The sequence below is a fragment of the Mus caroli genome, unplaced genomic scaffold (assembly GCF_978045245.1).
Source record: "Mus caroli unplaced genomic scaffold, Mus_caroli_1 scaffold_5, whole genome shotgun sequence".
Taxonomy (NCBI): Eukaryota; Metazoa; Chordata; class Mammalia; order Rodentia; family Muridae; genus Mus; species Mus caroli.
This window is the reverse complement of record NW_028227260.1, coordinates 151715090-151727591: the sequence shown is the minus strand read 5'-3', so window position 1 is coordinate 151727591 and position 12502 is coordinate 151715090. Positions and strand designations below refer to the sequence as shown.

Here is a 12502-nt window from a genome sequence, read left to right as displayed (position 1 = left end):
ACAGAAATGCCAAACTGAAAGCAGAATGCATGGTAGGGAGGAGAGTTGAGTCCAGCTTAGATTTCTGTGTGGTGCTTCCAGGGGCTGCATACGTCAGTGTACTTCCATGTGCCCAAGTTATTACCTGTTAAAATATAAATGGTCTCACCCACACTGCTGATCTGGAAGTTAGAGATGGTTTCAAAAAAATATATCGTAAGTCTCCCATGTGCCACACAGAATTTATCTTGTGTGTTCTGGGAGCTTAGTAGTAACCGCTTAAATTTGGTTTTCTAAATATATGGGATAAAGCCATCTGAAAATGTGTTTTTAATCATAAACAACAAAGAACTAGTAGCTACACCACAGTCTAGAAATGCAGACCCTCTGCCAGGAAGGGAAAAGTTGAAATAGCCTTTCCCTAACCTTGTCACCTTCGATTAACAAAGTATCGTTTAAATTATAATGCATAATAAAATAACTATTTCCTATAGCATCTTTATGATAGTCCTATAAAGGACACTTTATATACCCTTTGTGGAATAGTATGAAAGATCAGCTATTAAATTAGAGGGGTTCTGTCTAATCCTGTAATTTTGAACATTAAACGTCTTTGGTTATGCTTTCTCAACCATGAAATGAGAATGATCATCCCTTGTAAGGTTATTGGGAATAGTAAGTGAAATTATGTATTCACGGTATATGATATGTACAATATGCTCAGAATACAGTGATAGCTGCTACTTAGGTGGATGCTGGTATGGCTCTGGAAATTTGAAGTCAGGAGTAGGAAATCCTTGTTCTATACATTAAGCTCAAGGGGGAAATCTCAGTGCTAATTCAAAAAGACCTTGACTTGTGAAACTGGGCATTCCCATCTCCAAGGAGACCTGAGCCATCTGACTCATCTGATTTCATGGATCTTCTTGTTGGAAAAGAAGAGCTGTCTAAAGCTAGTACTACTTTTGAGAAGTAAACGATAAGATTATAGGCCAAATGAGCTACAGTATGTCACCTTTATGATCTCTTAGCCACTAGCATAGACTCAGAGTAGAGTCTAAGGCAGAACACGAGGAAATGTACACTCACTTTTCTCCCTGTCTGTACCAGTTGAGAGATGCTGAGGATCGGGACATGCTACAAACTGCCTTGGATGCCATGAATACAGAGTTAAGAAGGATACTTGCAATTGGCTGGTTGAGTCAAATCTTCTTTCCAGAGGTGAGTAAAATGGGAGGTGGGAATTTTCCCTTGGTGTAAGATCTCACGGTATGTGGTCAGTACATGGGATGGGTGTGACAGAGGTCCAATACAACTCTTAGCTTCAGTACTAGTGAAGCATCCTCCTCCTGAATGTCCTTATCATAAATGGATGGAACAAAGCAGCAAACATGAACAACTTAGGTGGCCATGAAAAAATAACCAGACACTCATTTTAAAGCAAGAAAGAATAAGGAAGATCACTTTGCTCTCCAGGCTACAAACTGCCTGCTCAGTGTCTTCTGCTAGCACTAAACGTTATCTGGCACATGCTGCCATAGCCACACCAGTTGTTTACAGAGAAATGTTGCAAATGGTTGATACCTAGGCCATACTGGTAGTTAAATCTCCCAAACACTTCTCTTCCTGCTGCTACCTCCTCCCCCATTCCCTTTCCCAGTCAATATGTGGTATAAAAGGAAAGTCAAACATTGCAACAGATATAGCTACAGAGATGCTGTCATTTTTTGGACTACTTTGAGTGCTTTTCTAAGATTGAAAACTTTCATATTTATTTCATAAATCAAGTATGCCAAGTATGGCCACCTATAGTAACAAGGTAACATAGTTCCTTTATGATCTGAAAGAAGTTGTTTCAAAAATTTTCCACCATAAAAGCATTCATTTCAAATTTCAGAATCCTTCCCTGCCTCCTCGTAGCTATATTCTGACTCCAACTGCCAGTTGTATACATGTGAGTAAATCATATAAGAATGTTTACAATAGTGCAGCAGTAGGAAGAAAGAAATTGTATGCAAATTTAGGTTTTAAAACAAAGCTTCTAACTCCCAAAGACCATTGGCAAACACAAATACTTACATTACAATTCACAGCAGGTGCAATATTAAAGTTATGAAGTAACAATGAAAATAATTTTATGGTTGGGAGTCACAACATAAGAATTGTATTAAAGAGCCCCAACATTAGGAACGTTGAGAACCACTGTCTTAAAAGGCTAACAATTTTCATGTATGTCTTTGGTAATTACATTACAAGGCCTTGTATATCTCATGTTTTTATCAGTAGCCCTCTAGGGAAGGAAGACATACTGTTAGACAAGAAGCAAAGCAAATTCCCACTCTCTATTCTATTATTACTTTGCTCAGCTAGCTCCCATTAAGCTCCTTACCTAAGCAAACTAGCTGAATACTGAGAGAAATGAGTCCAATTCAGCCTATACCCTGGGGTCCCAATTTATATGTGAGTCTTCCACACCTGGGACAAAACTCTATTTTCTGAGCTCCAGTATTTCCATAGACTTAAAGCCCTGAAGAAAGGAAGTAGATTGAAACTAAGCCAAGGAAATGTTATAGACACTAAATACTCTTCCTTTGACACGACAGAAGATTCAGACCTACTTTTCTGGGGGGAAAGCAGGACAAGAGTCAATTATTTATGGGGCTTTTCAAGGCTATAACTAAGTGAGGGTAAGGTTCTGTGCTCTTCCTTGAAGTTGTTTATAGAAAGTTGTTCTGAAGGTTGGGATATTCAGCCTGGAACAACACAGAGAAGAAAGGGTCCAGTGGGAGTCAGTGCAGGGAGAGTTGTCACTCTTCTGCTAGGACGAAGGCTAGAACTAAGCCTGAAAGGTAGATTATCCCAAAACCTCTTGCAATGTGTCTGGCTAGATTTCCTGGCAATAATTCAACCTCAGAATCATTTTGCTAGGAACAGAAATAAAATAAGAACGCTCTTACAGAAACAAGATGTGAGCTGGAGAATGAATTGAATTACAGAGCCCATGTTGTCCACACAGAAAAGAATTTACGTTGAAAATTAAGACATTTATTTAAATAAATTCAGCCTATACCCTGGGGTCCCAATTTATATTGGGACCTGCTATGGGAAAACAGCCTGTGAGGTAGAGTCTTCCCTGTATGACGGTACTTGGCAGAGGGGCTTAAAAAGGAATTCTCAACTGTAGGTGTGAAAAATGGAATATATTTTTATAACTTATGAAAAGAATGCCATATGAGCAGCAATGACCCCAACAATCCATGTGACCTCACATGAAATGCGTAACCTCTAAGACTTTGCTCTCTTGTTTTTCTCAAGAAACTTTATTTTAAAAATGTATACCTTTGTTTGTTTCTACTTTGCCCTTCCCTCCCCCTGCTTGCATAGCCTCCCCCTAATCCTGAGCCTTGGTTTCATTTCTAATCCAAGAATGACAAGAGCCCTGTTTCTAGGATGCTTGAGCGCCAGGTGGTGCTCGGCTGGGTGGGCCCACTGGTTGGAACTTACCCCTCATGGCAACCATATAGGCTCCTCTACTTTTGACTTGATCCCAGCCTGCATGTCTCCATGGAGTGCTTGCCTGTATTCTCACTGGACTCTTTTTAACTAAATATTTTGCCACTGTGCTACACACACACACACACACACACACACACACACACATATATATATATATATTATGTTTTAATGTTTTGAACATTTGTTGATATATCTAGTAAGGTACATGATATAGAATGAGTTCTTGCTAAAGCTCAATTTCTTTATTAAGGCATGTGACTAGTGAGTAGGGGTAACTATCCGATCTGAACTGGGAGTAGATATACCTACTTTCTTTAACCATCTTTGTCAATCACTTTAAAAAGCTTATAGAGATAATTAAAGAATGTCAACTAACATTTTGACCTTACTCTTGCTGTTGTTTCCCAGGAACAGGCTTCTGACACTCGCAGTTTAAGTCGTAGGTTTAGAATGAAATTCCCCAAGCTGGGGAAGAAGAAACAACGAGAAGAGGGAGAAAAGCCTAAATCAAGCCAAAGATTCCCTGGTTTTCTTGGTAAGTCTCTTCCAGAGTCATAAAAGTCATGAACAATAGCTTGGATATCTCCAAGAGACCTGGAAGTAACTTCAGAAATGTTTATGGGCATGTTGTAAAGGGAGAATCCAGGAGGAAGCTGGTATTAGGTAATGTCAAAGGAGTTAGAGAATGGTATGGATAATGACTAGTAACAGGAGAACCTGTGAAGGAGTGGTCCTGTGTGAGCTCTATGGACAAAAAGAACTGCAACCAGACAATTTTACTGCTTGACCCATGCCTACAGTTAGGGGACAGTTTCATTGTCCCATCAAAATCCCTTCTCCCTGTTATAGAGTCTCTGGATACAGGGATAAAACTTGTACCATATAGATTTTGTTTTTTATACCATTCGTCCTTATAATTGCTCTGAAGTACTGTTGAAATGTGAATGAGTCTCAGAAGAAGACTACTAGAATTTGTAGTTGTCCCGATTCTGATGCCTATGGTCTCTCCTAAGTTCGAGGCTTAGTCAACATGGATGTTGGATAGAGCTTTAGTGGATATGTGAGAGTACAGTGAGGGAAGCCCAGTTGGTTTGGCTTTAATGAAGAAAGGTTTTACAGATGCCAAGAGGAAATCTTTTGGCTCTAATGCTATTTTTCTTGGCTATGGCCCAGCTTGTTTGACTCCTTAAGTATTTGACATTCAGAAATCTCTAGTGTTTGAAAGTATTTTTTTTTTTTTGTAGACTTAGGCTGAGTCCAGAGCAGTTGCACAGATGATCAGGTTCCAAACATTAATCTTACTTGCATTTAGTTAGTTATGGTCTCAGGTGACTTTCTGATACAGAGATGGTTGGCACTGTAGGATAAAACGAGTCTGTCTCCAGCCACTCTGCCCTCTCTGGGGCTTATATATTTAAGCATCTGGCAAAGTACTAACTTCATTACTTCATTATTCTACTTTTTTTTTTTCTCTGAAGGCAAGTTCTGGCGTCGCAGAAATCGTAGCAATCAAGCAAAAGCTGATGACCCTCCAACACCTTCAAGTTCTCAACTATAATCCTTGAAAGCTGGAAGGAGAGCTCTCAACACAGAATTCTACTAAAAACTCTCAAGACCTCAAGAAAGGCTGAACTAAATTATTTCTGAACAAACATGAGCACCACCAAGAAAGACCCTCCAAATCCTTATACTAATATGTTTTCCCCGGACTTAATCAGATCACCTTAGAGGGTTACATTTTTCTCGTTGGCCAAAGATTCTTGTTCCGAGTTGTCTTGTTCAGTTCTTCTCGTCGTGTACCTTGGGCAACTACAGTGTTTATTGGGGACAGGCTCTCTATGAATGGCCTGGGAGCTATGAGAATGTATGGGAGTGCATCTCGTTAGGAAATATTAGAATGGGGGTCTTTCACTTGGAGAGAAACTGTTGACACCAAGGAATAAATGAGTGACCAACTCTCAGAAAGATGAGGAAGGGGAAGGGTGTCTAGGCTTGGTTGTGTTTCTCCTCCAGTCCCTGCCAATTGCAACTTGAATTTCAAAAGATGGCTCCTAGTTGGCTTAAGAAGATGAGAACAAGGTCCTGGGGCTTGTCCACTCATCTGTTACAATGACTATGTGAATCTTTTCTTGTAGATATAGGACTCTCCTCTTCTCTCTTTTCTTTCTCCTCTCATCTCATTTCCTCTTCTCTCCTCTACCACCTCTTCTCTTCATCTCTTCTCTCTCCTCTCACTTCTCTCTTCCTCCTCCACCTCCTTCTTCTCTCTAATCTCTCTCCCTTTCTGTTTTCTTTCCTTTCCATCTCCCCTTCTCCTCCACTTTCCTCTATTACTCCTTATCTCCCCATAAACTCTTTGTGTTTTTCCATGTGTACATGTATGTCTTTGCACATGTCCAGGTGGTGCTCTCGTGGCTGGGTGGGCCCACTGGTTGGAACTCACCCCTCATGGCAACCATACAGGCTCCTGTACTTTTGCCTTGATCCCAGCCTGCATGTCTCCATGGAGTGCTTGCCTGCATTCTCGCTGGATTTTTTAACTAAATGTTTTGCCGCTGTGCTGCAGTATAGATTATATACAGAGACATAAAGATGTACATATATATACATATATATTTTTAAGAACTGAAAATACAACTCGACCTCTAAGTGACCCTCTAATTTATTATGATAACCCAGGAATCCCTCCTCATCCCTATTACCCTATACACATATACACTCTACCAACTGCCCTAGTTCTTGGTGGAGCTTCTAATCTTTTGGTGCATTTTTTAGTGTCTTAGAAGTAGCTGGGGTCTATATAGCCCAGCTAATTCTGACATCCACTTCTGAGCCAGGCCACAGAAGGGGAACAAAAACACCAATGCCCTGCCAAAAGGGCCCAGCTGGCATGCTGCCATTTAGCTCTGTTTCTCCTGGCTCTACATCAGTAACTGCCCAAGCTATATCACCCTCCTCCCCAATAAAAAGATGACAAAGAGCTCTACCCTTTAAATGTCTAAGTCAGGGTCTACCTGACAATAAAACCACAACCCATCCCCTTCCCCAAAAGCTTAATCTGGGCCTGCAGCTATTAGATAAGCTGTTGGGTCACTCCTCAAATTATCTTCAAATCTCATATCTTACCCCCCCCCCGAGTATAAGAGGGGCAGTCAGAGTGACCAGAAAGAACATTGATCTGGGAAAACAAAGGCTAAAAGCCTCTGCTTCCCCACTGTTCTGCTTCCAAGGTGTTTTCATGAACATAGTTGGTCTAAATTGCTCCAATCTCAGTCAAGTAAATCTGCTGAAAGTGCAGTGCTCAGAAAGAATGCCTCTGGTCTGCCTCTCCTCTTCACCCTCAAGTCATACCTTTTTGAACAAGTCCCTTCCCACTTATCAAGAAAAAAAAAATCCAGAAAACTGCCCTTTTCTCACTGCTCAGCCAAACTTAGCGTGCTCAATTACCTTACTCAGTCCAATGGCTGGTTTACTGAGGTGCACAATCCAGACTTCGATCACTGGTTCTTAACTTTCTAGAACACCACCAGCCTAACCCACTTAAACCAGCTGCCTGTGTTCCACCTCTTCAAGGGTGAGAAAAAGAGACTAACAATGGGGTAGTCCCCAAACGTCCGATAGCTGTGCCAAACAACAACAAAAAAAATGTCCTAGCTCTACAACTGGAGAAGAAATTCAATGGGAAAAGACGACAGAAAACGTGTAAGACTCAAATAACAGAATTTGTACTTGTTGACAGTGTATGTATTTGAGGGGAGTGCTGTTGCAGTGTCTCTGGTTTTCTCTTATGCCTCTTTCTTCCCAGGAGGAGGTATCAGATCAAACCACCAAGGTTCCTCCTTGGTTGCAGGAATGAATACCTGCACAGACACATTCACAGAGTTGGGATCCATCTTAAATTTTCTCAGAAGAGTCTTTTCCAAGGATCATTTATAAATAAGCAAATTTAAGGAAACAGAAGGAAATCTTAGGAAACCGTAGCCTTATCTTGGTAGTGACTAAGCAGGGCTATGTCTTGTAATTATTTTTATCACAATGATAGTCAACTGGAACAGGACCCCATCTCTGCCTATTTTGCTGAAGTACTACTGTAGGTCTTTGTGTACTGCAATGCTGCTGTTGCTCTGTTGTACCATCTGAATTCCCACTCACTTTCCCTGTCCCCCCACCTGAGTCAGAGTGCTATTGAATGACACCCATAGGATGGGGACTTGAACCAAATGTGGAGCAAAACTGATAAGCTAAGAAACCAACTTGGCTTGTTAAAATGGTCCAGATATCATCTAAATTGCTTAGTTACCAATTTCTTTTCCTGAGAAAGGAAGATGACATGCTAAGAACTTGTTCACACATCTACAAAGTAAGAAGGGATCTCCCTCCCTCTCTCCCTTCTTTCCTCCCTCCCTCCCTAGCTACCTACCATCTCCCCCTCTCCTCTCTCTTTCTCTCTCCCCCACTTTCTCTGAAGTTAACTTAGCCCCTAAGAACATGGGCTCCTTTCAAGATTTCATTGTTGACTATTTGAAGAACTACAGTTGTTCAGGTGGTGGGACTGGAAACCAAGTATCTGCCAGAGTTATGTACAGAAATCATTAAGAGTCAAAACTCTGGGGTTTGATTGTGTCTTTGGTAGTACTTTCTGCAGAATTGATTGAATGGCTAATTCTTGGCCAGAAGGACATTAGGGAAGGAAAAATCTGAATAGAGTTAAGGTGCCACCAACCACTTCTGGCATTGATACTATAGGAGGTCACCAGCTATCCTATAAAGCCCTCTGTTACACCAAAGAAGGTTAAGAGAAGGATAAAAAGTAATAAAAGGTGGCCAGAAGAAATTTGGGGGGATCAGCATCATCTTCCCACAGGACACAGTAGAATTTTAGTTGTATAACATATGGAAACTATTACCAAAGAGATCAGACCTCATTCATACTTTCCCATTGGATAAAGGACCTTGATTGGCTTTATGGTTATGGAGTTGCATTCGTCTGCTAATCTGTAATACATTGTTGCTTTCTATTCTGTGTTCTGTGTTTTCTCAAAGGCCCTGCAAAATAAGTAGCAGGGCCAGGGCCTGGTTAGGGGAGGAGGCTGGAATAGTCATGGAATAACAGAAAAAAATGCAGAAGGAAAAGATCCACAAAGTGTGCCTATTCCTTTTAGCCCTCCCCACAAAGTGGAACACCAGTCCTCACAGTTGTAATTGCTTCTTAAAATATTTTAATAAATGGATAAATAGCATCAATATCTACATCTTCTCACTTCTTTCAACTTGGAGGGGGTGATAGTTAAATGGGGCTGAATGTTACTTATTGGATTGAGGTGGTCTGTTAAGCTCTCAATAGGCTACCAACAGGTACCAGTGGCAGGAAAGACTAGGCAGCAAAACACAAACCAGGACTGGCCCTTCATTGTGATTTTAATACTACAAGTGCTGCTGAAGCTGGTTATAAAACCTAAGGACATTTCTGTGCGGAAATACCTGCCACCCTAATTGCTCTACAAGTCCCTTATCTGCAGGACACAGACACAGGTCAGTAACATCAGTTAGTAGAGGAGTAAAGCAGGATGAGAAAAATCAATGCAATGTGTTTTCCTAACAGACAACAACTACTACTCTGCCTTCCACAAGAATCTGAGGTTGGAATGGCTCTGTTTAGAGACAAAGTCGGTCAGCCCTGCTACTGAACATAGTTTAGGGTCATTGAATTGGTTGTTTTGCTGCCAAGCCTGGTTACCTGAGTTCAATCTTTAAGACACATATGAGTCCCAAATATTGTCCTCTGAGCACAAACATGTTCTATGTCATGTATATACACACACAATGAAATAAAATAGTTTAATTTCTGCCACACACATGTAGTCACCTTGGGAATCCAGATATTAGTTATATTTACTTCATAAGCATCTAAGGATACAGCAGACATGGATTCCACATAAAATTCTATATAGTTAATAATTTAAGTCATAAATCCTTAACTTGCCAAATAGTAAAAATTACTTGGAGACAATACATTACTGACATTCAGGACCACATTTCAGGCTATCCTTCTAAAAACTACATTCCTGGGCTTTGGGGGTTGACAGCTCTGCTGTGGAAGAGATAGTTAACACTTTTGTTTTGCATATAGCAGAGTATTGAAGCACTATCAGAGTTGGACACCTCACCCCAGTCAGAAGTAGCAAGATCAACAAAACAATTGAGAACAAATGTTGGCAAGGATGGGGGAAGGGAGCCCGCACTCACTGTTGGTGGGATAAAAAAACTAGTCAGTAGTCACGGCACTTTGAAATCACTGTAGAGAATTCCCAAAAAGCTTAATGTAGATATACCATAAAACTCAGCTATTCTACTCCTTTGCATATGCCCAAGGACTCGACTTCATACCTCACACATATTTGTTCAGCCATGTTCAAAGCTGCCCTATTCACAATAGCTAGGAAATGGAAACAGCCTAAACATCCTTCAAGTGATGAATAGAGAATGAGAATGTAGTACATATACACATTGGAATATCATTCAGCTGTAAAGAAAAATGGTGCTATGAACTTTGTAGGTAAATAGGTAAAACTAGAACAAATTAGACTGAGGGAGGCAACCACGACCCAGAAAGACAAACATGGCATTTCTCTTATATATGATTCCTAACTGCAAATCCTCAGCTGTCAGTGTATAACCTGGACTACCACATAAACCATGAAAGGTAAAAGGATTCATGGATTGGGAAAGAGCTCTCTAGAGAGCGGGATAGGAGGATACAGGTGATATATAGGAGGAAATGGAAAAAATGGAGGTAGGGCTTTCATTTGGGAAGGAGAGAGGGAAAGAATTCAGAAGGGAATGGAGGAAATGGATAAATAACACTATGGATGTTTAAAATATCCAGAGAGAGTCATATTAGTGGTGTTTAGCTAAAATTCCAAATAACATAACTGTGTAAATGATGTTATGCCACTTGGGATGATAATCCTATCCCCAAGAGCTATCCATATACTATGTAACACAAAACAAAACAAAACAAACAAAACAAGTACCAGGCACAAGAAATTTCCTCTCAAGTTTTTGGTCAGGGAATGCCAAGAACAAAGAATTTAAGCTATTACTTTTTTAAGTCCTTATTGCTGAATATACACTGCACTTCAGATACAGGATTCAGAATGTAAGCTGGATTTGACCTGAAACTCTCTTCCTTGAAGACTAGCTTTCATAGTATGAGAAAGTGATATGCAAGTTGTAGTTAGTGCTCCTACATAAGTGTGATGACTATGAGCCACAACAATGAGTATAGTAAACTATCCCTAAAGGTATATTTTAGTTACCCATTCTATTGCTATAAAAGAACACTATGACCAAGGCAACTCTCATAAAAGAAGGCATTTAATTAGAGGTTGGTTTACAATTTCAGAGGCTTAGTCCATTATTGCCATAGTGGGAAATAGACAGATATGGCACTGGAAAAGTAACCGAGAGCTTTACATCCTGATCAACAGACCAAGAGAAACATTGTGCCTGATGTGAACTTTTGAAACCTCAAAGCCCACTCCCAGTGACATACCTCCTCCAAGGCTACAGGCCCTAAAGCTACCCACTGGAACCAATCATTCAAATATATGAGTCTACATGGGGCCATTCTCATTCAAATAACCACAGGGTGCAATAAGAACTAATAGGGCTTAAGTAATATTCATCAGAAGGGAATATATGCCTTCTCTTATTAATCTAGCCTACTACACATGGCTGGTTAGGCCATGGACCCTAGAAGAGAACCTACTTACTATTGCATGTTTCCTAAACCAGTATAATTTCCATCTACATTCTAAATGTATACCTTTATACCTACAAAAAAGTATAGCTCTTAGCCCTTGTCAAAGAAGCAGATAGAGACCATTACAGAAAGCCACAACAGGTCAAAATCTAGAGAACTTACTATGGTATCCCCTAGTTGATATATTCACAACAAAAATCTCTATGTGCAAGGCTCAGGGAACATTGCAGAATTGGGGACAGGAACATTGTAAGAGACAGAAGACCAAGAAGTCTGCTGTAGAATTTTGTCTTTTAGATATGACTTAGCAACATCCATGAAATCTCAATATGGCTGTCTAAATAAGACCTGAACAATGACAATACCACTTTATGTATCAACATAGATGGGGAAAATAACATGGGGCTTAATCCCTAGATGACTTCTGAATAAGAAAAAAAATTAGTCATCCCCAAGGATAAGGCCTCAAGTTGGTTATCAAATACAAACACATACATGCAAGGCATGTACATATAAAACATACACATACAAGCAACACTAAACAGACTAAGTACCAAGGACAAGCATTGGCTTGGAAAGGGGGTCCTGAGGAAATGGGTGCTTTAGAGCAGCAAAAGAACAATGATGGAGTGCAAGCTGATAGCTCTGTAGTTTGCTCAAGATAGTGCTCTAGAAAGCTCATGGCTCTGTAGTTTGCTTGAGATAGCTTTCTAAATAGCTCTTGGCTCTGTAGTCTACTCAAGATAGCTCTCTGCTTGAGATAGCTCTCTCAGAAAACCTGTTAGACAACAATCTAAAAGCTCTTGGGTTTTCTGACCAAAGTCAAAAAACCTGCTAGAAAATTAAAAAAAAAAAAAAAGCTGTATTAGCTCTCTAGGTTGCTCTCTCTCTTGCAGACCAAAGCCCAGTCTTTAATTTACACATCAATTCAATTGTTTACCTTAGGTTCTCTTTTGATTACCCCATGATTCAGAATTTATGACCTTGGCACTTTGAATCTTAAAAAAAGGAATATATATATATATATATATATATACCAAATGAACTTAGCTGGTTGGGATCTTGTCTAGAGATCACCACTCCTGAAATCTGAAATCTCTTTATCAACTTCCTTAATATTTTTCTGACAAGCTGCCTCATGAGTTCAGCTGCCTCTGGTTTTTTTTTTTTTTTGGATCCACGAAGATCCTCATATAATTCATATCACATCCTTATATTTTGCATAGTTGAAAAATCCTGTTT

General features: G+C 40.0%; 1 protein-coding gene and 1 non-coding gene across 2 annotated transcripts in view; one reads left to right on the top strand and one right to left on the bottom strand.

Annotated features, from left to right (window-relative positions):
* Dgkk (diacylglycerol kinase kappa) overlaps nucleotides 1-6651 on the top strand; it is a 135603-nt gene extending 128952 nt beyond the window's left edge. The window contains exons 26-28 of the mRNA XM_021153876.2: nucleotides 1090-1200; nucleotides 3904-4030; nucleotides 4974-6651. Of these exons, the coding sequence (XP_021009535.2) occupies nucleotides 1090-1200; nucleotides 3904-4030; nucleotides 4974-5053 (318 nt within the window). The 3' untranslated portion in view covers nucleotides 5054-6651. The remainder of the gene's footprint in view (nucleotides 1-1089; nucleotides 1201-3903; nucleotides 4031-4973) is intronic.
* Nucleotides 6652-12063: 5412 nt separating this feature from the next.
* On the bottom strand, nucleotides 12064-12123 carry LOC115030148 (U7 small nuclear RNA). The gene has a single exon (XR_003835773.2). It is a non-coding gene; the product is annotated as a U7 small nuclear RNA (small nuclear RNA).
* Between the last annotated feature and the right edge of the window lie 379 nt (nucleotides 12124-12502).